The following is a 24,505-nucleotide window of genomic DNA, read 5'->3' as shown; positions in this document are numbered from 1 at the left end:
AGAATTTCAGTGTTGTTTTTTTTTCATGTTGAGTACAGATACACAGAACAAAGCTTGCACCTCAAACTCTTTGCCCCCTCTGGAGCATGATTGTACATGTTTTGACCTCTCATAATTTAATTACTTGTTCATTGGAATAATCGTGATACGGGATAAATATGAATATTATCAGATACTGGTAGTCTTCTGCACCCCAGCAGAGTACTGCTGACTCTCTCCTTGATGACACAGGTCAGAGAAGAGTAAATCTAACACAATTTCAAGATCCCTGTCAGCAATTGTTATGGCAATTAGCAACCAGTGCTTAGACTATTGTATTCATTGAAGTGAGTGACTCTAATCCACAACACCAAAGTAATCTATTTATCAACAGTGATAACAAAAATATCTTCTTAATAGAGATAAATAAAGCTATGCAAGTAATTCTGACTTTTAACTGTATTTAGCACAGCTGCCAAAACAACTAACAGAGTTGATAAATATCCTCCCAGATTATTTTCCTGTTGTATTTTCAGTGCTGTTGGCTGTATCTGTATCTGGGAAAAAAGCAATTAATTTATTTCTGAAAGAAGTTAAGAGGCTTAAGGAGGAGATAGATAGAGACTGCACTGTACCTGCTGCAGGCTAGCATGCTTAATTACAACAAGCAGAGGGCTTGGTGTTACTAAGATGATGATGACAATCTTGAACGTGATTTGATAGTAGTTAATTTGGGTTCAGTCAAAAAAAAATTCACACACTCTCAAAGGCTAAGTGAAGTGTTGGCATTGTTCCCCTCCAGCCCTCACTGTGAACTGAAGGAAGTCTTGCTGTATTAAGTTGAATTTCTCATTAATGTGTTACTTTATCAACTTGGATGCTTATCCAGATGACGCACTCATTTATGGTGAACTACAGAATTGTTTTAATCTGGAATTCTTGCTTTCAAACAGTGGAAAAAGATTAAACTTATCAAATGTGCTAACTTCTCAATAATCATTAATATGAGTTGTGATGTCAACACTGATTATTTTTTATTGCAATAGTCCAAAAGTAATGCCTTTTCATACAGCAAACTGATGCATGCCCTACCATACAGAAAAGACTATGACTTACCATATAGCTGGTATTTGAAATTGCTAAACCAGCTTTTTTTCAAAATCTTTGTTCCTAACATTTTTTGGAGATGAGGAAGAGGCATTATCCAATGATAAATCATCTTTACCTGTTATTCTGTGTTTTCTTTTTGGAAGCAACTATGTGAACAATGAACTTAATTACTAAGTAGGAACGAAGCACAGAGTAAGTCACTGTAGGGCTGAGATGAGGGATTTCTGCAGAGTATACAGAGCTTTTACAGAAAAAGATAGATGTCTTTCAGATACATAAGGAATGTACATATCATATAGTGCTATCAAATGTATAAAGTAGATGGAAAAATTCCCTTTCATCTTGGTTCCAGAAACATTGAAGATTGAGTTCTTTGAAGATACATATAGCAAAGCTTCATGGTTCATAATCACATCTGTAGCAATGTCAGTCTGGGCTTTGTGTGGGGAGAAGACTTAAGCAAACTAATGCTTAGGAACTATTCCAATTCCAGATCTTCTCCAATAGCAAGGGGACTGTAGCATTAATGTGAACACCTTGAAAATTTTCAAATACCATCAACTCCTGAGAGAAAACATAAGGGTCACTGTTAATCACTTTTTAAACTAGGCTTTCACCCCATCTTACAGGGCAGTGCTTTTTTTGCCTTTGGGGCTTGTGAAGTTGAGCAACATAAAGAAAGGTATCCATTCTGCAACATTAGCAATAGTAAATTGATAAGCACACAGTGATTGAAGAAAACAGTCCTACTGTTTTGATCCAAAAAAAACCTGTTCCAAGCAGAATATGCAGAACCACTTTTCTGCTTTTCCAGACTGTTGCAGCAGAATTCCCTATTAAAAATGGACTTAAAAGATGCAATCTCATCCTTAAGGAAAAGGAATTGGACATTTCCTCTAATTCTTCTAAAGCATTGGAAGTATTTTAAAATAAGTTTTATAAATAGCTGAAGTAGAGCTTTCTGTTAATTTACATAAACCATGTTATCTGCATAAAGGTACAATACAACTACTAAATCCCGCTGAGTCAATTGAAATGCCTACAGAAATACCTGGAGCTGTGGACTGTTGCCTAAAAGAACATGTTTTAGTTATGCAGTTTGATTTCATTTTTTCCAGGCTCCAAGAGAATGTTTCATAACAGCAAGGATTATATGTAGGACACGATTTCATGAGATAACAATTATTTTTTTTGGCCATATTTTGGCTATATTCGATCTATAAGATGCTGATAGGCAGGACCTAATATATTAGGGTTCAGAACAAGTATTTTTTTAAACAAGGAAATAGGAGACAATCCACTGTTTAAGCTTAGTGCAGGAAGGTGATACATACATTAAAACACTGAATTCAGCTAGACATTTCTTCAACATCAAAAATTTTGAAAGAACAATTAACATTTCTCCATTTCTGAAAATCCATTTGTGTCCCAGTTGCAACATCTTCCATAACAAAGCTTTTGATTTTGATCACTGGTAGATTATCAAATGTCTTATACTTCACTATGATTCCCCAGTCATGCTGGCAATTAGTATTTTGGCAATACATCTTGCTTTTTTTAATAAAATCATCATACTGTAATGGTTTTGTATGAGGCTTTGTTATGTAACGCTCCTTGAATGCTTCTCCAAGAACAGTGTGATGAGATTCCTGGAATGATAAATGCCAAAAATGCTTAATAGGAGAAACACTATTCCTCACTTTCTTTTTGACATTTCCCTTCACCTCACAAATCTCATGGAAGTTCACATTTCACTAATAAAGTGCTTCCTGTCATTTGACAGGCTCAAATTCCAGCCCCTTTTGCTCATTGGTCTTTTGTTTCCATCAAGAGCAAAGTAGCATCAGGCTTTGGCTCATCAAAATCAAAGTTTTTATTTATCACCAGTCACTCGTTTCTACCCATTTAACCTTGCTCAGCTTTGCTGAAAAATCACACTTGCAGTTTTATGCACACTTTGTTCATTAGACAACGAACAACTGAAGTCCTCATGTTTCCCACCAGTCCTAACTATATGACCCTGCTGTTCATATAGGGTGATGCAAACACTTTGCAATGGTGAAAAAAGTAACACTTAAATGTTGAAGGTGTTACAGTTGTTACTTTTGTAACATACAATCAAAAAATTAAAAATGAATAGCTTAATTTGAAAGCATCTGTAGAGCTTCTGCTGGAAGAACTTGCACTGGAGTCTGAATATGGTGATTTCTCCTGAAAATGTAGCTTACATTAAGTGTGTGGGCTGAGGAGTTATTTGCACAGCGTAAGTTTGAACTAGCTAAAGAATGGAAGAGAAAATAATACTGAAGTGTTACTGGGGTCCTTTTATAAAACCATGGGCAACAAGAGGCCTCTTGTTGCCCTTCAGAACACACCACTGGCCCATAAGTGAAGAAGCTAAACAATGAATTGATCTTTCTATAGTTCTTTGTACTGATAATACGCTCTCAACAAAAATAGCAGGGGAAAAAAAATATCAGCTGTAGGAAGACTTCCACATGAGAAGCTTATGCTGATAGGGAAAGTAAATATCCAGCAGTTACACTAACAGGTCATGCACCGACAATCATATGGCTTTCCACAACATATATTCACTTCTAACAGTAGGGAGTTCAGGAATACAGACCTGATGATTGTGTAATACTGCAAACCCGTTACATACCAGCTACCAGCATTACATGCAACTGTAGTTGTTAGCGTTGGTGCTGTGCTTTACTGATTTATCCCAGAAATTTTTCTACCTGAGTCAGCACAAAATGGCCTGTTTTCCACACTGAACAATACCATCAGTCCAGTAATGCAGATTTTCCTGGAGTTCACGGATGCAAGTTTCCATACAGAAACATACCTTTATGACTCTGATGTCATCTGTATTGCAAGCATATGATTTACATTTTCCACATAGGAGATTCTTTTTGCCTTCCTCTATCTTTGGTCTTGTATCTTTCTTCTTGTAATCTCGTAACATCTTTTCCTCCATTTGAAGTTCATGTATCTTTAAAATATATAAAAATCAAGATTATAAAAAGCAAAATAAATTATGAAAATGAGAGAAGCACCAGTGTCTGTGTGAACAAGATGGTCAGCTAAGCTGTCCTGATATGCAACATCTAGGCACTTGCTCCATTTAAACAAACAAAACAACTTATCTCTGATTCTCTCGATTCTAGGAACTCTTATCAAAGAATTTGGTACACTTGTCAGGGTCAGAATGCAACACTAGAATAAGCCTACATGATGGACAGCATTTGCACCCTCCTGCTCTGGTCTCCTCCTTTGCTCACAGCTCTAACTGTCTGTGAAGGCTAGATCATATGAGACTCCCTGCAGTGCTGCTGCTCTGGGAAGCTTGTGGTTTACAAATAAGGCTCAAGACACTACAGAAATGGCAGGCAGAGAAGGGGGCAAGAGTCACAGCAGAGAGCTGGGAGCCTGCAGCTCATGCAGAGACTGAGTCCTCCAAGAAGACCAAGGAGCAACAAAACCAGACCTCAGAAGAAACTTCACAAAGACTAAAGGTAGTTGGGCAGCCTTCGTTGCAGTTCAGCTGTCACTGAAAGCACACCTCGAAACATGGGCTCATATGCTAGTCCATAGGAATATAGCAGAATTATGTACAACCCCTTTTTATTTCTACTGGCTGCCTGAGTCATTAAGTTTTTTCTATCTAGAAACTATTCCAAGTTACAGTGTAATAAAACTTGGCTTCTTCCAGCCTGCTATAGGAAGATCCTTCTCTCTGACCAATGGTCCATCACAGCTGACCTAGCCCAAGATACCTCTTGCACATCATCTGAGCAGCAAGAGTCCTTAATGCTCTTTCTTACCCTCAAGATGACTTCTGATCTACGTGCATAGTCATTTTCCTACAGGGTTAATGGAAAGCATTATATTTCCATTCCAGCTGGTATGTTCTGCTAGGCTTACTCATCTGCCAGACATTGCTTGGAGCAAAGATGACCAGTATTACAGGCAAAAGGGGTCACCAGCAAGAGCATAAATAAGCTCAAATGTCATCCTGTTAATGTCCCAGGTCCCAGCAAGGTCTTTTCAATCTCCCAGAAAACACTGCTCTGAAATCAATAACTAATTGGCATGACAACAAATAACTTAGAAGAGCACTTGCATTGGCCTGCAGAAAAGCTAAAGTGATTTTGAACATGAATATGGACAACCAGATTACAATCATCAGCTTCATTTAAGTATCCTATCTGCCTACCCACAGTTCCAAGCAGATATGGCAGCATCTTTCTTGCAGTGCACAAAATAGCTTTGACACTATTTTTAAGATGAGTAGTTTATATAATCCCATCTCAACTTCTAAGTTTTTTGCTGTTTTGGCCCAGGTTTATGGCCAAGATGACATGCAGCAAGCTAGCAGCACAAACCCTCCCTTCACTGCTGATCTAACCTTAGTCTGAAACCAGGAAGAAAGCATATTTATCACTTAGCTTAGATAAAGCCCCAGTGGAGGAAGGCCAGTATTGATTATGCCTGTAGATTTGAGCATGAAAATTCAACAATTCATACAAACCTTTCTTGTAAATGTTGCCTCATCACACTTCTGGAGCTCTTCAATAGCTTCATTTATCATTTCTTCCTTAAAACGGTTGTATTTCTCATTCTCAACTACTTCTCTTTTGCTCGTCACAAGGATGCACTTGCTGTCTCTTGCCCTTCCACGACCTGTAGAGTAATAAATTTATCTTCTTCAGTTAGACTAACAAGATAGGCAAAAGGAGCAGATATGTCATAAAAAGAACATTTAGAACCTTCTGTTTGGCTTTCAATTCCCATGTCCACCTTGAAATTCAGATAATGCTACTTCCCAAACAGCACTCCCATATCCCATTTCTTGATCACAAGCTAGAACAAGATGCCCCATTCCAAGTGTCTTCATTCATGTCCCCTAGCCTGTGCTGTATTGCTTGCTTCTATAACATCTCCCAGTTAAATTCGGGCATGCTTGACACACTAAGTATTGCACAGCATCTTGCTGTCTTCTTTGGCCGAAAAGCTAGAGGAGGAAATTACTGGCTAGTTTTCTGTCACACTACTTGGTGCCTATCAAAAAAATTTTATCATTCCCCCCCTCCCCCCAGAAAAAAAGGAAAAAGAAAAAAGAGGAATTGGAATACAGCATGGGCAAGAAAAAAGACCACTAGAGGAAATGTCATCTCTTAAACCTGTGCCTCCTGCCTGCCTGTTTCATTCCAGCAAACTAAGAACCACAGGGATCTCATCCCAGTTTTAAAATATTTCTGTTAAAACAAGTGTTCACATTCACTTCTGAGCTCCCACTCCCCCTAGATCATTATTTTAAGTGGATGAAAAACCCAACTTACTTTCTTTGCATCTTTAGTGGCATATTAAGAAGAAGCACTACCCACTCACTCTTAGACAAGGGAATTCTGAAGCAGTTATTTCATTATAAGGTCAAAAATCAAAAATTACAAAGTCAGGACACAAATTCTGAAAGTCAGAGAACTGAGTACAAAGGAGATCATCTCCTGTCATGTTATCAAGTCAATTACTCAGATGCAATAAAATATTGCAGATGCACATTTAAAATAGTTATGAAATTTAGAAAAGTTAATCCAAAACCAGTATGTAGTATTGCTCTTTATTCCCCTCTAGTGGCTAAATTATAAAATCATTTTTGATTCAAGATGTGAACAGAAATTCTCTTTTATCCTGAATGTTAGAAGTCTGTATATGCAAATATCTAGTACTCAGTGAATTATCAGCATTTACCAACGGGTAACTGGGCTGGTAAATAAGCCACTGGGCAGCAAAGGGCTTTCAGAGACCAAAACAATGCATGATAATGCATTACAGTAGTCCTTCACAAATTCTCCCAAACAGCACAACTTGCAGTATTTCTGACTACAACTCTTCTAGTTATACATCTGTTTGTATTCTTAATGATCACTTGAGAGAAAATAAAAGCCACACAACATCGAGGACTCCATTCTGTGACCAACTTTGCCTCGACCATTTCCATCATTCCTCTGACTTCACTCAGTGACATAAAGAAATGGGAGTAAGATGTGCACATATAACTATGTTACTTCCGAAATGCAGAAGCCCTTCAGTAGCACTCTAAGTCCATTTGTAGGCCAAAGCAGGTTTTTAAAGTATAATAGCTTTGAATTTCCATACCTCTGACTTGGATCATTTTGATGACATTTCCGTAGTATTCATAGAGCACAACAAGGTTGCATTGGGCAATATCAATGCCTTCATCAGCAACAGATGTAGCAATTAGCAGGTTGTTGTTCTTACTGGTTTTGAAAGCATCCAATACACCCTTCTGGCTTGGGAGGGTCATACCTATGGTACCAAAATACTGTATCAAAAAAACCCACTGAAAAGGTCTTTGAGCAACTGACACCTGCATTTGCTCTCACTTAAGTGGTTATAAATTAATACCGATCCTCCTAACCTGGACAAGTGCTTCAGAGTGGCATAATCAGCTGGCTGCACATGCTATAGCCACTGAACAGGAATTGCAGTTGATGTGCCACAAGAATATCATCCTGGGAAAAAACATTTCATATACAGCATCTGGCCTCTTCATGATTTTAAAGCCATCTTTTTCATAACTGATCTCTATTAATGAGACTCGTGCTATTTACCTAATTCAGCCCAAGTGACCTATTAACTCTGGCCAGATATACTTGATTTCTGGTGCAGTTTCCATTTCATCATAAAATGTGTTTGTACCACCAAACACAAAATAAGCCAGGGATCTGCGTATGGAACAGGGAAAGCACCACTAGTCTCATGAAGCCATGATAGGGAGCGATTTCTAAGTTTCTTTTGACCAAGCAAAAGACTCCTGCAGAAAGGAGTCACTGACAATGTACCTGCTGCTTTATCCAAAGACTCTGGAAGGAAAAAGTAAGCATTTACATAGATTTTGTTAAAGATCTTCTAGATACTGAAGAAATCATAGAACAGTCTTGCATCACCCTCCTCCATTTGCTTAAAAGCACAGAAAATGAACACAGGAACAGTAACAGAATTTCAGCTCTCTCGGCACCACAAGTCTAGCAACTAGTATACCTCACCCATACCTGTTTCCTGTCTCGCTCTTCCACGCCCCACCAAAACATCTGGTTTTATTTGGCTACGAAGGAGAGGATTTTCTTCTACCCACTTCTTCAAAGCCTGGAAAGCAAATCATGGACATATCTATGCTGTTAGATCCCTATCGAGATGAAATAGGGATGGTTAGGTTGGATCTCCCTACGCTTTTTATGCAAAGAGTATGTTTGAGAACCAAAAGTATAAAACAAAGTGGAATTTGCACTTCAAGAGGGAATGTCCCTTACTCAGTGAGAAAGCAAGGCTCACAGCCACCAACATAGGATCTGAATATGCCACTATTGATTCTTCCTTCCCCCAACACCTGTACCTTGTAGACTGGCTAAAAAGCAAGCAGTCATTCACTGCTAAAAAGTATGCCTTTTTTGGAAATGGTCTTCTATAAAACAGACCACCAAATATTAGACCTCTGTGATCCAGAGGAAATGAGTTATATTAACAAACTGTATGGTACCATTTCAGGGTGAAAAGTGGCATCTTCCTGTTGTTCTTACCTAAAAACAAATTTCAGCCAAGCTACAATAAATTGTTGCATCTACTATTGTAAGTGGCCAGCACACGCCTGGAGTCATTGATCTGGACTTTAGCATGCCTTTATTTTATTTTTTTTTTTTTGCCTTTGCTTTGCAATTCATCCAGTATGTCTGGGTACAAGGATAAAATGGGGGTTGGGAGTCTCAGCTGATAACTATGTTTACCCTAGCCAAAGGCTGTGATCTCTCACAGCAAATGGTTAAGAATTGCTAAAGCTAATGATTTTGCCAGAACACAGTTATTTCAAGCATAAACTTCTTTAGAATATGTTACTGGAAGGCAGAAAACAAGATCATCCAGCCTAGATCTTTGATCCCAGGCAAGTATAGACTAGACCAGTCCATTAGAAGGGTCTGAAGAACATCAGCTCCACAAACTCCTTTGTTTTTCTTGACCAAGAATAGAAACTAGTGCACAGACCACTTTGGAGCCCATAGGAAACCTCAGGAAAAACTACAAACACCTTCTGACCTCAGGGTTTATAATTCTGTTCTATTACAAACCAAAAAACTTGTAATGTGGCTTGTTAAAACTGACTTCAGACCTAAAGTAAAAGGCTGACAGCTTACTGATCAACTAACACATACAGGAAGCAGAACTGATGGAGGATAACACCCATGGTCTGTTGTTTCTAAAGGAGAAAGACAAACAAAAAAAAAAAAAAAAAACAAAAAAAAACAGAACAACCCCAAAACCCTCACCCTGTCTCAGAGCACCAGTGCTTAGGACAATTTAGGAAGATAAACATTTGCTTAGGAAGATCAAATACAGGCATATATTCCTATTTTTAGATCAAAAGGGAAAAGCAACAGATGAAGCATTGTATTTTCTCATTTCCCATTTTAGAAGCTTTAAAAAGAAATGTCTTACAGCTACTAGGGCTCTTGTCTTAGCAAAGAGAAGAGTGCGGGTCTGTGGGTTATAGCGGTATGCTTCATCCAAGATGCTGGCAAGCTCTTCCAGTTTAGGATTCTCATTTGATTCATCTTTTGAAAGGGCAATCAGCTCCTCTTCTTTCTCTGGAAGATAACAGCAGTGTCTAAACTTACCTTATTTACTGTAGAAAACAGAATTATCACCCAAACCTACCTATCAAATGCCACTCACATTCTCTTTTAACATCTATTTTTACTTTCTTACCTATGTTCTTTCAGATGCAAGGAAAGAAAGCTATTGTTTAAATACGACAAAAACCCTCGAAAGCATTTTCTGAATCTCATTATTTTATAGCAGACTGACAGCAACAGAGCACCTGTGAGAAACCTTGCATCCCGTGCATCAGAAGACAGCAACAAAACACAGATCTTGGGAACAGCGATACTGTTTCTTCTTTGAGAACAACAGACACCAGAGGGCAAACACTCCAGTAATGACTTAGAAATCTCTCTGTTTGCACCCTCCACATAGGATCCTAGTCTGGTTTACAGAACATCATTACCGAACCAGAAGTAAGATAACGGCTTAACCATCAGCTTCCAAATCAGATGGGTGCATAGGGACTGCATGCTACTTCCCAGCAGTATGGGTCTCACTCAGCAGTCAGCAGTGCATACCTAGATGTGCCTTGTCTAAAGCTGTCAGCACTAGTGATTGTAGAGCACACCCCTTCGTGTAGGGCACATCCCAAAGGACACTATATATCCTTATATCCAGGTCAGGCATGTAAGCACCTACTACAACATGTAGCTACAACTACTGCTGCATCCTTAGCTCCTGCACTAGAGGCCGGTATTTCTAGAAAGTGAGATCCCCACTGATCATTCAAACACTACATTTGCACCCACAGGGGCATTAGGTCTTCTCAGCAGTGCAAAGGTTGCAGGGAAACAACACAGAATCAACTGCTATCCCAGATTATAATGGATCATTCTGCACAAAGCCCTCTCCTCCCCTGCAGCTGTCAGAAGGACTGTCTGAAATACCTTGAAATTTAGCTGTCAGATGCTGCTCTAACTCTGTGAATGGTCCATTTCTGACATTTGTGAAAAATTCTGTTAGGTAGGCTAAAGCATCTTGGGTGCGGGCATCTTCACAGATGATGAGGGCATCATTGAATTTCTGTTCAAAGAGAGAAAGACAAACAAACATGTCTAAGCCTTATTTTTCACAGCATAGAGGATAAATGCAAATCTTATTTAGCTAGAATGAATATTACAAACTTGTGTCATTATTCTATTTGCAGAGCAACACAAGAGTCTCCTCTGCACCGTAATGTTCTTCCTAAATATCTCAAGACAGTTCCTACACACAACATTAAACGTCTAAGTTTGTGTCAAATAGGATGGTCAGATTTAAAGCCTCATCTCAGCTGAACACACCAGTCTTGTAAGGAACAAAGTAGCTTCACCTCCGTATGGAAGGAAAGAAGAAACACACTTACCCTCAGTTGTTCAGTGCAAATGAAAATGGCTTTACAAATCCTGCTCTCCTCCTCTTTATCCTCTAGTTGCAACAGTCTGTATTTCTTCTGAGTTTTAACTATCCAGTGTTCATATTTCTGTGTTCCAAACTCATTCCAGGTAATCTGGGAGACAGTGTCTAGCCAAGAAAGAGGAAACAAGCATTTGTTCATTTTGACAAACAAATAACCAGAACAGCTAGCCAGAAGTGAATCCATTTTCCCATGAATGTTATGTCTAAAAAGCCTACGCAAAAGAATGCTGAATTGCTGAGGCTGGCAGGCACCTCTGGAGGTCTCTAGTCCAATACCCCCGCTCAAAGCAGGGCCAACTACAGCAGGTTGCTCAGGGCTTTGTACGGTCCAGTTTCAAACATTTCCAAGGATGGAGATGCCACAGCATCTCTGGACAACCTGATACAGTACTCAGTTGCCCTCACATCAGAGAAGTCCTTCTTTATGTTTAAGTGGATTTTCCTGTATTTCAGTATGTGCCCATTGCCTCACATCCTGTCTCTGGGCACCACTTGAGAAGACCATCTGTCTTCTTCACTCCCTGTATTTGAAATTACACCCAGAAATTAGGCTAGAATTAACCCTGTACAATGTAATTGAAGATCTATGTCTACACACACCTCTTTAGGGTCTTTACTGGTGAAATTAGAGCTCACTTTCCCCACAGGAAGCCCAAAGTATTCAGTATGCATTTGGTGGATGGTCAATAGGCTCATTATCCAAGGGCCTGTTCCTGAGGCAGAACTCCAGATACTTCTCTCAAACATGGTGTAAGTGCCTCACAAAGAGCAATAATCTTCTGAGAGTCCACAGAAGGAAAGCTAACAGTGTTCAGTTTTTATGCAAGAGAAACTATGATGCAGAAATAAGCCTCAGAATTCTTTGCTTAATTCAGTGCAGTTTAAAAATCCCACTATATTTGTTCTTGGCATGTGTTGCTGCTGCCTTTTCTCTCTCTTTTTTTTTTTTTTTTTTAGTTCTCCCTGTTTTTTTTTTTTTTCAAGCATTTTCTCTCTTCTCACAGCCACACACCTCCCTCTCTGCAAGCCTTCATATTGCTACAGCTCATGAAGCTGAAGTCCTACACACTTCCCTTCTCAGGAAGCCATATCCTTTCTCTAATGCCATTCGTGTTCCACAGATCCTCATATGTAAAATTATCTTAAATATCTTACAACAGGAAATAATGGAGGCCAGGTGAACACTGGAAACAAGGGAACATGGGCCCAGACATACCAAGAGGACAAAAATACTGAGAAGAAAAGGTGGGTATGGCACCCCTGCAAATGCAAGTGCAACTCAAAGATGCCAGAGATAATAGGAGAAGAACTGTCAGAGCAGCAGGAAGAAAAGTAAAATTTTCTGAAAGGAAGAAATTACAATGTTCAGAGTAGCACCATAATTGAGATTTTCCTTGTGTTCCTCAGCAGGGATTGATCTAGAAAAAAAGTAGAGAAATACAATTTTTTGCATTTTGGAAAAAAAGCCCTTAGGCAGTTCTGTTTCGGTTTTATTCAATATTCAAAATGTATTTTTAGCAATGCCAAAAACACCCCATTTTACCTGCAGTCATCATTTTGAAATCCAAGCAGAAATATTTCTGATTATCAAACTGATCACACTTATCAGGCAAACAGCTGACTCTTCCACTTGTGAGTTCTTATTTAGAAAATAATGCTTAAGGGCACGTAAAAAGGAAGGAGAAAGGAAGAGGAAAAAGAATGACTGTTCTGGCAGCCACAAGGATTTGCTACTGATATAACAAAAGAATGAATTTCCAGTTACAAGCATACTGTAGTGCCTTACCCACTGAGTAATTCGTTCTCATCAGTGCCTCTGTCTGAATCATCAAACCTGAGATAATGTCCACAAAGCGATTATGAGGTCGCATTTCAACGTGCCTGACATCTAGAAGCAAGAAATGGAAGTCCATGGTCATTCTTAGCAGTTCATAACCAAACCTCCATAAGCGAAACGTTTCTCTGGGCCGCGCAGAACAAACTATTGGCTAAAAGAAGGCTACATATGGTGCTACATGCAATCATAACAATGTTTCTCATTAATGAGCATTATATTTGCTCAGAAAGAAATAACTTCCATTCTTCACTTGCAAAAGTGCACTGGATTTTCTGTCTTGTGGGGGAAAAAAGTAGGAAATTCTGATGGTCACTGAAGAAATGTTTGTTCTTCCTGATTTCATATTTAACATCCCCTTCTCCAATGGCATCATGACCACATCTGTGAAGTCACAAGAAACTTAAATGATAAGCATTATTTGCAGGGAAAAAGTCCAGTTCTCTCCTTTTAAACTCCCTTTATGCTACACCTAATAAACCTGTCAAATGGCAGTGTTTACTCAGGTGTTGTCCGATGGGAGCCTTGACTGCAGGTGATGAGACACAGCAACGTTCCCTTTACAGCTGATAAAGCTAAGTCTCACTGCTCTGCTTTGTCTGCAGGAAAAGTGCACGTTCAGACATGTCTACCCTGGCTCGGGTGGTACAGGCTAATTTGCTAAGCTGTTTGGACACAAAAATATGTCCTTTAGCTGTATAACGTAGTCTGTGCTCAGGCAGACACGGCCCTACTGTGCAGCAACAGGTAAGCTTGTGCTTAAACTCCTTTCAAGCTGGCAGGAAGCAAGTCTGCAGCTTAGTTTTAAGCTTTCAACTTCACTTGACCAGAGGGGACTGTAGAGGAGCCTTAATAATGTCATTTCAGTCTTACAAGAAAAGGAAACGGGCTTACATGTTTCTGGCTTGTATACGATGCTCTGCAGATCCTGTATGTTCTCTCTGACGGTGGATATGGTCTGTATGTCCAGGTAGGAGCACAGCATGCAGATATGCCCTATCACCTCGTTGGTGTTTTTGGCACTACCGACTCCAACGGAGGCAGTTAAACCTACAATCTGAACAAATAGCAGTGGTTGCTCCCATGTTACAAAGTCAAAAAAAAGGTCATGTTACCCATCACCAAGTTGCTGCCATCTTCAAACACATGGAAACAAAATAAGCAGCTAAAATAGACCTGAGTGCAAGGACTAAGCCTTGCAGGGGCAAAACTTGTCTCTGCTCATGTCCTCTCCCTGCTACCCAAGCTTAGTGTATTTAAACTGAATGCAAATTATCCACTCACTTTAACCCATAAGCAGCTGTGTTTGCCAGTGCTCATCCTACACAGAAGTAGCAAACTCAGCCCCAGAGCTGCACTCCACATCCCTTCTGAGCAGGGATCTCAGATATCTCCTCCTGGTGGACAAGGTGACTTGTTTTATTGACCCAGAGGATAGCAACAGAGAGGTCACAGGGAGACTATGTTCTAGAGCACAAGCTTTCTTCCCAGCACAGCAGTCCTGTTTACTGTTAAGCACCCTGGCCCCTGTCATGCCTGATCCGTCCTGCTTGGCAGCTGAAAGGAAGATGTGGCTCGGGAAAAGATCTGGATGTCTCTGAGAAAAGGGGAAAGAGTCCTGGACATTATCATTTTAATTTGCAGCCATCATTAAATGGGAGTTTGAACTGAATCAGTACAAAAAGCAAGACTTCATGCTTTCCTGGCTGTGCTGTAAAAAGCAGTTTTCTCTAATCTTTCTACCACTTTCAGGCTGGGCCTTACCTGAGGCAGATGACTTGCAGAGGAGTCAAATTTTTCTTCCAGATACTTAGTCATTATCATGTTGTAAGGGTGGTTGCCCATGGTGTTGTGGCACTCGTCAAATATCATCAGAGTGAAAATGGAGAGGGAGCTAAGGGTCCCGTCCTGAAAGCTATTCATGAGGATCTGCGGGGTCAGTATGATGATGTCGCTGTCCTGTATAACCTTCGCTACAGAGACACGTGCAATGGTTTCACCACTGATTCCTTCAACGGAGTACCTACTGAGAACAGACAAAAACCAGGGAATGAAAAAGAATGTCTTGCAGAGGCAAAAAAAAGCAAGAAAGATGGACTCTTCAGCAAGCCTAGAAGACTAATTTCAAAATGTCAGGTTCTTGGGACATAGTATTTGACCCACAGAAGTTGAGAAAAAAAATTCTGAGCATCAGCTACTGGATTTTTAACTCCCATTATCTAAAATGTATTTTATTTGAGAGATGATGATTTTGTCCATTTAAGCTTTATCTGTGAATTCACAGGCGAGCTGTATTCAGAGATCTTCCCCTCAAGCCTTTTCTGAATACATCTGGCAGCGCAGGACCGTTTCCTACCCTTCATATGTTAATGTTCACCAATGACCCCTTTCAAAATCGGAAATTACAGGTTATTGATACTCCCCTGTTAATTTTTAGATCCATTTGAAATTTGGACTATTGTTTTCCGATTGGAGGTTGAAAAAAAAATCAACTAAGTTTTACCTTTGGAAGAGAAATCAAGCCTGCCATTTGAGAGAATGTTAGAGGAATCCCATTTTTACCATTTTAAACTAGCTCATCTGTGGAAGCAGGACTGAGCATAGTCTCAAGAGAGAATGCATTTCAGCTGTTTTTCCAAGGTAAGCACAGGGATGCTTTTGCCATTCCCACAGGTGCTGTACAACAAGTGCTTAAACCCTCCGAAAGCAGAGACCCCATACTCTTTTCTCAGAATCTACTGTCGTACTTTGCCATTTTTACCATTTAAGTATCTTCCTTATGGTAAAGCTAAATATTCCTGTCACCAGGAAACCCATTACATCTTGCTACTGCCACAGCTGACCTGGAAGACAGTTTATTTTCTGTAACAGAATCCACCAGGTAGAATTACACCTACCTACTTCTTTCAAAGTGCTGCTTGAACACAGTTCTCTGTTGCTCATACACTGGGATTTTAGTTGCTAGAAAGACAACCTTTCCCTTTCGTCCTGCTGGCATGTTTTGGAGATGGTATTCACAGATCTGAAGCGCCACAAAGGTTTTCCCGGAACCTTCAAGCAAAGAACACGGAAGATAAAGCACAGATATGAAAGGATATATATGTAAGGAGCAGCTTGTCCTCCACCCCTCATCATCTGGGGTGCCCTGCAACAGCTGGAAGTTGGCAGTGGGGCTATAGCACTTCCAGATTCCAGATGTGAACACTTGCTTCCTGCAGGCCATGACCTGGAAGTCAGGGTCAGTTTCCAGGCAATTTCCACAGCTCTAGGCCATGATGGACCAAATTGGCCCCAGAATACGCCATTTCCATATAACCTGAAAGTGATTAGATAGAAATGAGTGGAATATGGAGAGCCTATGGGGCAGTATCTGCTTCATAAAAGGTCAAGCATATTATCTGTTAGTTTCTGTTATCTGAAATTTACAAAAAATATATATATTTTAAATTCACTTATTTTAGATCACTTCCACTTTTTTCAGTGCTGTGAAGAGAGACAGACAGAGGTGCCATATTGTCCTTTGAAGGTTTTTTTACTTAGGTGGGCAATCATACCTGGCAGGCCTCTGTCTGTAAAGACTATATGAAAATCATCAGGAGCAGGGGTGGGGGATCCATCTGCAGCTTTATCCAACTGTTTGGAAATGACTGAGTTTATTTCTGCCTTTGCTATGTGTTGCCATGTCTGATCAGAGTATGGCACAGCTACTCGACATCTTTAACTTCGAACCTTCTCCGTGCAGCCTGATTCTTCTCTCTATTTTTCTCCTTCCCTTTGACATTGAGGTTAAAGGTTCAGACCATCCGGAGCTCCCCCATTAACCCAACACCGCCTGCCTCTGCTACTGCATCTGTTTCTCAAGGCCCAGGGGAGAAATAAGCTATCCACATGGAAAACACAGGTGGGAAGTCACAGCTTATTACTCTTTCGCTGCTGATCTTAGTTCAGCCTTGAGAAACTGCAAAAATTCCCATGGTATTTTGACCCTGCAGACATTGCAGTGCAGGAGACCAGGGAGCCTGAGAGAAACCCAGCCTATTTTTCCCCACAACTTGCAAGCCAAATTTCTTGCACATCTTTGTTTTCAAGCTGTTGCCTGTAAATATCAGCGAGTGATTTTAATATAAAAATCCACACATGGGATTTGGGAAGTAAAGGTCAGGATGTGGAAATCTGAATTCAAAGATTAAAATGCAGAGACACATCTGTCTCATTCAGCGTCTGTGCTGCCCTCAGCCAATGGTTTCAGGCCAGATCTGCAACTAATTCTGCAAGTAAGTTTAGTTTCAAATAAACAGTTGGAAAAGTTTGATCCAACCTTTAACCTCCCCCATCCTTTCTACACTAAGAGAATTTTTCTAAGAAATCAACCCTGAGGACTTGCATGTTCTTACCAGTAGGAGCATTTATTATTGTATTTTTCCCATTGATAGCAGGCTGTGCAAGCTCAATCTGGTAAATTCGAGCCTTCTTTGGTTCATAAATAGGTGGAGACTGGTCAATCACTTCTAGAAAAGATTGACACAGGATGCCGAAACCATGTTTTTGTGAGGAATATCACAACATAAATGCATAAAATATACTGTCCCACATACTGTCTAAAATGAAAGATGTAATATTCTTGCACTCTGTACAGAGCATTCTCTCTGATGGAAAAGGTTTTTACCAGGTCATACGCAGCAAACAAGAATTACACACAGTTTTTATGATATGTTTTTGTTATTGCTTGTTTGTGCTTCCCAAAATCAACTCCTTCCAAAATCATGGCTGATAATTCTCACCTCAGCTAGCCTTCCTCATCTCAGAAAACACACGGTCATCTTTCCCTCCAAATACGCACCGCTATGAAATTCAACTTGTATTTCTTTCCTGTGAGTCTTTGGCTCTACAGAGGCTTGATGTCAACACTCTCTCAAGTGACGGTCCTGTCACAGGGCTCGTACTTGCAGGACAGTAACTGGAGCCCAATACTGAGAGCACTATCTTCAGAAAAGCTCAGTAAAGCTTGCCACAGGGGACTGCGCTGGGTTTAGCTGGCAGCCTCTGCACGGATCCTTTACAGCCACATTAAGCTGAACTGGCTAATACCAGGTCATGCATGAACTGCTGCCTCAGGGAAGAGATCACATCAGCACCAGGCTGGTGTTAGGATGCTCTGTTGATAATGTGCGGGCAGAACAATTTTTCACCAGAGGTATGGTAAATGAGTAGCAAGCCATAAGATATGCAGTGCCCGACGTATGAAGTCCATAAAACATTAAAATAGGAGATAGCTAAATCAAGTCAGGGATTCCTGCTGCTTCCTTGGTACCTTCTTTTGTGGCACAGCGGATTTGCATCCTCCAGAAGCTTAAAGCAATGGAGAACTCCAACCATAAACTCTTTCAAGTTGCTAAGTCTTACCTGCAGCTGAACAGACATTTTCACTGAGATTATTATCACATTCTCCTTCTTCAGAATATGTTATACTAGTTTCAAAGCTGTCCTCAGAAACCTCCATCATTTCTCTGTCAGCATCTTTGCTATTATCTGTACAAGGACAAAAAATGCATGTTATCTATCTAGCTTCTTGACTTCAAAATACTGTATTTTATGGGATGACAAGGTGAAGCGTGGAAAGCAAATGTTAAATGATGCTGCATCCAGGCTCCCTGTCACTGGAATTTGCACTGGGAATCTCATTACAAACAGAGCACATCATTAACACAAAACACTGTTTTCAGAGAGGGAGAAAGAGCAAGGTTGTGCCCTAATCCAGCTACAGAAAGCAGGATATTTGTGACTAGCCTCTTCCAGCAACTCTCTTCGACTGCTTCCAATATGGGCAATGTTAACTCAGTCTCCATTGGGCTGATTTTGGCTTATATAAGCTGGATCTTACTAGAAGATGCCTAAAACACACTGACATCTGTAACTTGTACAATATAGCCGTTAGCTATATTATAAGGTATATGTAATTATATTACATATAGTGTATACATACGCTATATAATATACAGCATATTATACATTATATATCAAATATAATTAAATCCTCAGGTCAGAAATGACAAAAATCTGATCTCTTAAAACACATTTAATACAAACTTGAATTTTTATTTGACAAGTAAAAACCTCTCAAAATAAGAAACATTCTGTTGTATAAGAAATCACCTAGCAGTATTAACTGCTAATTATAAACAGGTCAAACAATTATGCTTTGGGAGAAAGCAAATGTAGATATTAAGAAAGAGCATCTAGATTATCCACGCAAAATAACTTGGCTTAATCATACAGTAGGGAAATACTATATTCCATTTATAAATTCCCTCATGCTATAGAGATTTAAAGTTATATTTCAAGTAGGAAAAGGTAAATTAAATGACAGATGCAAGATTTTATTTTTAGAAATCATGTTTTATCAGAAAACATTGCATCTGTTGCAACTCCAATAAGCAACCAAGAAGATGGTAACAGCAGACTTACAGTAGAAGGGGACAAAAAAGATAAAACTTAAATAATTTCTGAATAAAAAAAATAATTTCTGAAGGCTTTAGGGGAAGTGGACATATTTCAATTTATATAAAAGATATTTAATTAAAGAAAAGATTTTTATTTTAAACAATAATGAGCAGTGCAGTCTGATGGTATTCCTTTAAGTTAGTCATACTTTCATGTAAAAAGATTCCTGTCTGGCACAAGAACAGAAAGAGATTATAACGAAAACAATTTGCATTTTACCTTCCGTCATATCCCATAGTTCACTTGCGCGGTAATATCTTGTATTGTCTAGTGCTATCTGCAGGCTTTTTGGCCAGTTTTCCTTATCTGATCGACAGAGACATTCAATGAGTTTAGTTACGCCTGCTGGTTTGCTCCTGTGTTCACTAATCTGCATAAAACACAGACAAAAGATGCTGTAGCTTCTAAGTGATTCTGAAACAGTTCAGTGCAGTTACAGTTCAGTTCTTTGGCTGACAATCCATAAAAAACAGCACTTCAGTCTCAAAGAAGAAAGGATTTCCTGTCAAGTTCAGTTCTTTACTTACTGCCGCTCCAATTCTGCCAACTTAGATGCACACCAAACTCAGCTGGTCAGCAGTAACAGATAGGCTATTTGCTTAAATATTCACCAGGTACAGAACAAGGCAGGGCTGTCCTATGAATTTCCATCCTGCAAAGTCCTTGTAACTAGCTGCATCTACCTTAAGAAGATACCATTTCTGAGGCTGCACTTTCAGAATAGAAATTATAAACACAAATTTATGGCAGGTCTGAATTTCTGTCAGATGCACTAGCTTTCCAAATGTTACATAGCTCCATAAATGCCACTTGAAAAATAAAATAGCTGTGAACAGTCCTTCTCAGGAGTCACAAGGAGCAACAACACCTTATTCTTTCACACAGCATCGCTAATTTATTATTATCCATCCATCCCCGGCTGTGACTTGTGAGTACCGATTGTTAACAGTCATTAGCAATGACACTGAGCTACAAGCTGGGTGACAACAGAGCTGCTTCACATCTGGAGGTAGAGCAAACAAGTATATCTGTCTTCAGCCTATTCTGTGACACCAAATGTAGCCATTAGCTTCAGATTAGCGGTTTCATTTTTGCACCATAGCCATCACTTTGGCTGCCTTGCAGAAAAATCTCTAGGGGCTTTGCAAAGTCCCTAAAAATTTCTACAGTTAAGATAATGGTCTACTTCAAAGCCCATGACAATCAAGAATCAATTTAGACAATATCAAAAGGTCATTATTCCTACTTCAAACTGCTCTTTTAGTAGCATTAATACAGCATGAACACTCCAGAAAGGAATGCTTGCCTTTATCAAAATCTTAGCCTGAATACCTTCATTCAGAGGTGTGATACGCTGTCTAAAAGCTGTTGTTTAAGGAAATCTAAGAGAGGAAAGTCCCCAGGGATCGCTGGCCACCCTCTGTGCACCTGAAGAGCCTACTAGCAATGGGAATCACTTCTTCCTGCAAGTGAGACAGCTAGTGCTTCTCCTTGGAAAATTGGGCAAACACAAGGATTCTAGCATTAATCTCACCTGCAGAATCTCATCACACTCCCTGTTTATCAGGCATGTGTTTATGTGGGGCATGAGCACCACTGGATCAACTTCTATCATTGTTGCTTCTATCCGCTTCAGCAGCTGTCTATACAACTCCAGTTTTTCCAGTTTACTGAAGTCCCAGTTTTCAATTGCTTCTGCCAGCCCAGAGTAACCTTCAAAAAAGAAAACAAAAATAAAAACAAAAAGAAACAAACAAAACAAAATAAAACGTTTACATATAAAATATGAAAAACACTATACTGGAAGAGAGTTATACTTGCAAAGAGGGCAAGTGTAACATACTCTTTTGCAGAATTTGTAAGACACCACTGAGAATCACAAACAGCTTCTGACCCCTTCTCTTTCATTTACCACCTCAAATTCCCATCCTTGCCTCCACCTTCCTCTGATATTCCTCCCCATATTGCACCCAGGTCAGCCCCAGACTGAGACAACTGCAGCCTTGCTGACAACTCAGCAAGCAGAAAACAAAACATGGAACAGAAAACGCCAAGGAAGCTTAATTAGAGGGCTTGTGTAACTTGCTTTGCGTAAGAGACAAGGCTTGAAATGTGCCCAAAGGACCTGGAGAAACTGTGGGAAAACAGAAGGAATCTGCTTAGCTTTTTCTTTTCTTTTGGAGGAGCAGAAGGCAGCGTGAAGACTGGCCACCTCAAAGTCTTTAATTATCTTCTGTCCCGACATCTGTTGAATACATGGGTAATGCTAAACACTAGTCTAAGGCCCAAGAGCACTGTCACCAACTGCAGCAACAGGTAAGAGAGAACAACTGTTTGGGATGATGCTTGGAGTCAGAAGGTTAACTTTTTTAGTGTTTTCTGCTAAAGATAATACATCAAACTGAAGACTACTGATGTATTTTAAAAGGACATGTTTGCAGATCAGAAATTAGCAGTAGAGCAGGCTGATACAAAGTTGCCTAGACTTTGTTTTAAGGGGAGAGTGGAAGACATCCAATTAGACTTTTCTGTCCCTCTTGCCAATCTTCTACTTTTTCCTAGCGTTTTTCATCCAGCATGACAAGGTCTGACAGCAGCCCAACACATACCTCACGATTAAGGAGCATCACTTCACACCCCAGGTGCAACAGTCTGCCCAGATGAAAACAGGGGGGTGATGGTGTTTTAGGCGGTATTTTTTTGCTTCCTTTCGAGAGAAGCAGGGAAACAAGAGTTTAAAGCGCGGAGGACGAGGCGCGGGGCCGCGACGGCGGGAACCCACCTGCTGCCTCCAGCGCGTTGAGGAAGCCCCTGAACCATCCCCGGGCCTGCAGCTGCAGGATCGCGTCGAGGAAGAGCGAGGCGGCCGCCCTCACCCCTCTCTCCTCCTCCTCCTTCCGGATCCTCTCCCTGACCTCTGGAAGAGCAGCGGGCCGCAGTCAGGCGCAAAGCTCCAGCCGCCCCCCGACCGCCCCCCTCGGGGGCCGCGGGCGCCCCGCAGCCCGCCCCTACCATCCTCCAGCCAGTCCGTCATGTTGCCCAGGATGTACACGGGGTTCAGGATGCCCTCGATGAGCCGCCGGTAGCATTGCAGGCCTCGCTTCTCCTCCGCGCTCATGGCCCGGCTGCTGCGCGTCCCGGGCGCGCAAGCGGGCGCCCAGCGCTTCGGCCACCTCTCCGCAGCGCAGGGACGGCGCAGCCCCCGCCCCTGCCCCCGCCGCGGACCCGGGGCGAGGAGGCACCGAGAGAAACGAAAGCGCAGGCCGGCGGCAGAAAGGAAACCGAAAGCGCGGCGGGGAGCAGCGCGCACGCGTGGGGCCGCGGAAAAGCGGCCGCGGCCCGGGGCGGGGGCGCCCGCGGTGGGGCGCGCAGAGCCCGTGTTCCGCGGGCTAGGGCTGCTTACATCCTGAAGGCTAGGACGGTAGGAGCCTGATGCAGGGCGCCAGCAGGCCGCAGACCTGGATGCAAACACCCTCAGAAAGGGACTAGCTTTGTAACTGCATGCACCCACCACCACCACCACGCACGTCACCCACCTGCTGAAGTGAGGAGCTAGATACGGCCAGCTGCTCACAGCTTTATAAATCGTGTGTTCAGTCTAGGGCACTGATGAGAGCAGTGCCAATATGTAACGCGTGTCTTCCAGTGCCGTAGCTGCATCACTACCGCTCGGTGCCGGGCACGATCCGGGAGGAGGCAGAACTGCAGTGTGCTGCAGCTGCTGCTGGCATTGCTGATACCCCTCTGCCTCTTGCATGGCGCTGTCCCGGACCGGAGGTCATACGCACTTGTTGCAAACAAATGAAAGCTGTCAACTGCAACAAAATCGCCAGTTGTTTTGAATACTTTAATTCTTTTCCTGCCTTGTGTTGGTAGGACAGCCTCTTCTCATGGAGGAGAAGAGCAAACACCCTGCAGAAGAAGAGCTTGCTACAGCTCATCCAACAGCATCTCCACATTTTTAACCTCCCATAGGTTAACCCCTGTCATTCTGAGCCAGCTGCAAATAAGAACACCCTGCAGCGGGTAAGAAGGCTTTCTTGTTTTGTGTTTCAGCATCTTGCTTGCTAAAAGGCACAAAAAATAATTATCATGACATTGGCAGAGCATTTTCTACTCTGTTCAAGTCTGGGTATACTCTGAACTATTTGATATTCTTTCATTTCTTCCTCTCTACTCTGCCTTTTGCCTATTTCACCCAGTGCTAAAGGGACAGTGAGGCATCATTTTTAAAATATACCCTTTAGTATTATTGGTCAATGTCCTTTCTAATGGCCTAATGCTAGCAAAGCCTTGAATTTGAACTGTTAACCCCTTTGCAATGAAATGGACTAGGGAAAGGCCACACTCAGCTGACCAATCTAAAGAAATAGCTGGAGAAATGTTGAACAACTGGGAGAAGACAGCTTCTACAGGGAAAGAAAAGGATAGTGTGAACAAGCACCAAATGGCAGCATCAGCCATCTCTTTATTCTTTGTACATGGTCCTGTGCTCTGAGTGAGGCACAAGTGCCAAGAAAAGCTACAGGAAGGCACCTCAGCCACAAAGGAGCAGAAATAGTAACTGATGACCTTAATATTAAAATGAGCAAACAGGCATGTTTCATTTTTCTGCCTGATGATGCTTCCCTTCCACCCAGTGAAGTCCAGCCTTTGACTCCCACCTCAAACTCACAACCTCTCCTCCAAAACCGGAAAAATTAATCTCCCTCCTCCTGTTTGCAGAACCTACTTTTCTAGACAAAGACCCTAGTCATCTAGGGTCTCTTAGCCTGTGCCTCTTAGCTCTGTGCATACCCCCAAACACCATGTTCAAGAGCACGTGTATGGTTCAAAGTAAGTAAATCACACAATTACGCAATAAGTGAAATTGGTTAAATTGCCATCAAATGACCTGGCTGACAGCCTGCTTTGACCTTGTAGAAATCACTTTTGCATTTGTTTCTCTTTCGTTTCACTTCTACAAGGACCCAGCAGATGGTGAATTCTGAACTTTGCAGTGGA

General features: G+C 41.1%; 1 protein-coding gene across 5 annotated transcripts; it reads right to left on the bottom strand.

The window, feature by feature from the left end:
• Positions 1-996: 996 nt before the first annotated feature.
• RIGI (RNA sensor RIG-I) lies at positions 997-22,747 on the bottom strand. 5 transcript variants are annotated; one of them, XM_062600371.1, is made up of 18 exons: positions 22,514-22,747; positions 22,284-22,418; positions 21,036-21,214; positions 19,721-19,871; positions 18,404-18,529; positions 17,395-17,508; positions 15,898-16,051; positions 14,765-15,026; positions 13,895-14,057; positions 12,953-13,054; positions 11,114-11,271; positions 10,656-10,791; positions 9,604-9,752; positions 8,169-8,262; positions 7,252-7,422; positions 5,624-5,775; positions 3,938-4,084; positions 997-2,738 (listed from the first exon to the last, which is right to left on the bottom strand). In XM_062600371.1, the coding sequence occupies exons 1-18, from the start codon at positions 22,617-22,619 to the stop codon at positions 2,439-2,441; spliced, it is 2,799 nt and encodes a 932-aa protein (XP_062456355.1). In that variant the 5' UTR covers positions 22,620-22,747; the 3' UTR covers positions 997-2,438. The 5 variants fall into 5 exon arrangements, with proteins under 5 accessions (XP_062456355.1, XP_062456356.1, XP_062456357.1 ...); XM_062600372.1 differs by having other exon boundaries at positions 14,765-15,023; XM_062600373.1 differs by having other exon boundaries at positions 17,395-17,505.
• Positions 22,748-24,505: the final 1,758 nt, after the last annotated feature.

The sequence above is a fragment of the Rhea pennata genome, chromosome Z (genome assembly GCF_028389875.1).
Source record: "Rhea pennata isolate bPtePen1 chromosome Z, bPtePen1.pri, whole genome shotgun sequence".
Lineage (NCBI taxonomy): Eukaryota > Metazoa > Chordata > Aves > Rheiformes > Rheidae > Rhea > Rhea pennata.
This window is presented reverse-complemented; position numbering and strand designations above follow the sequence as displayed.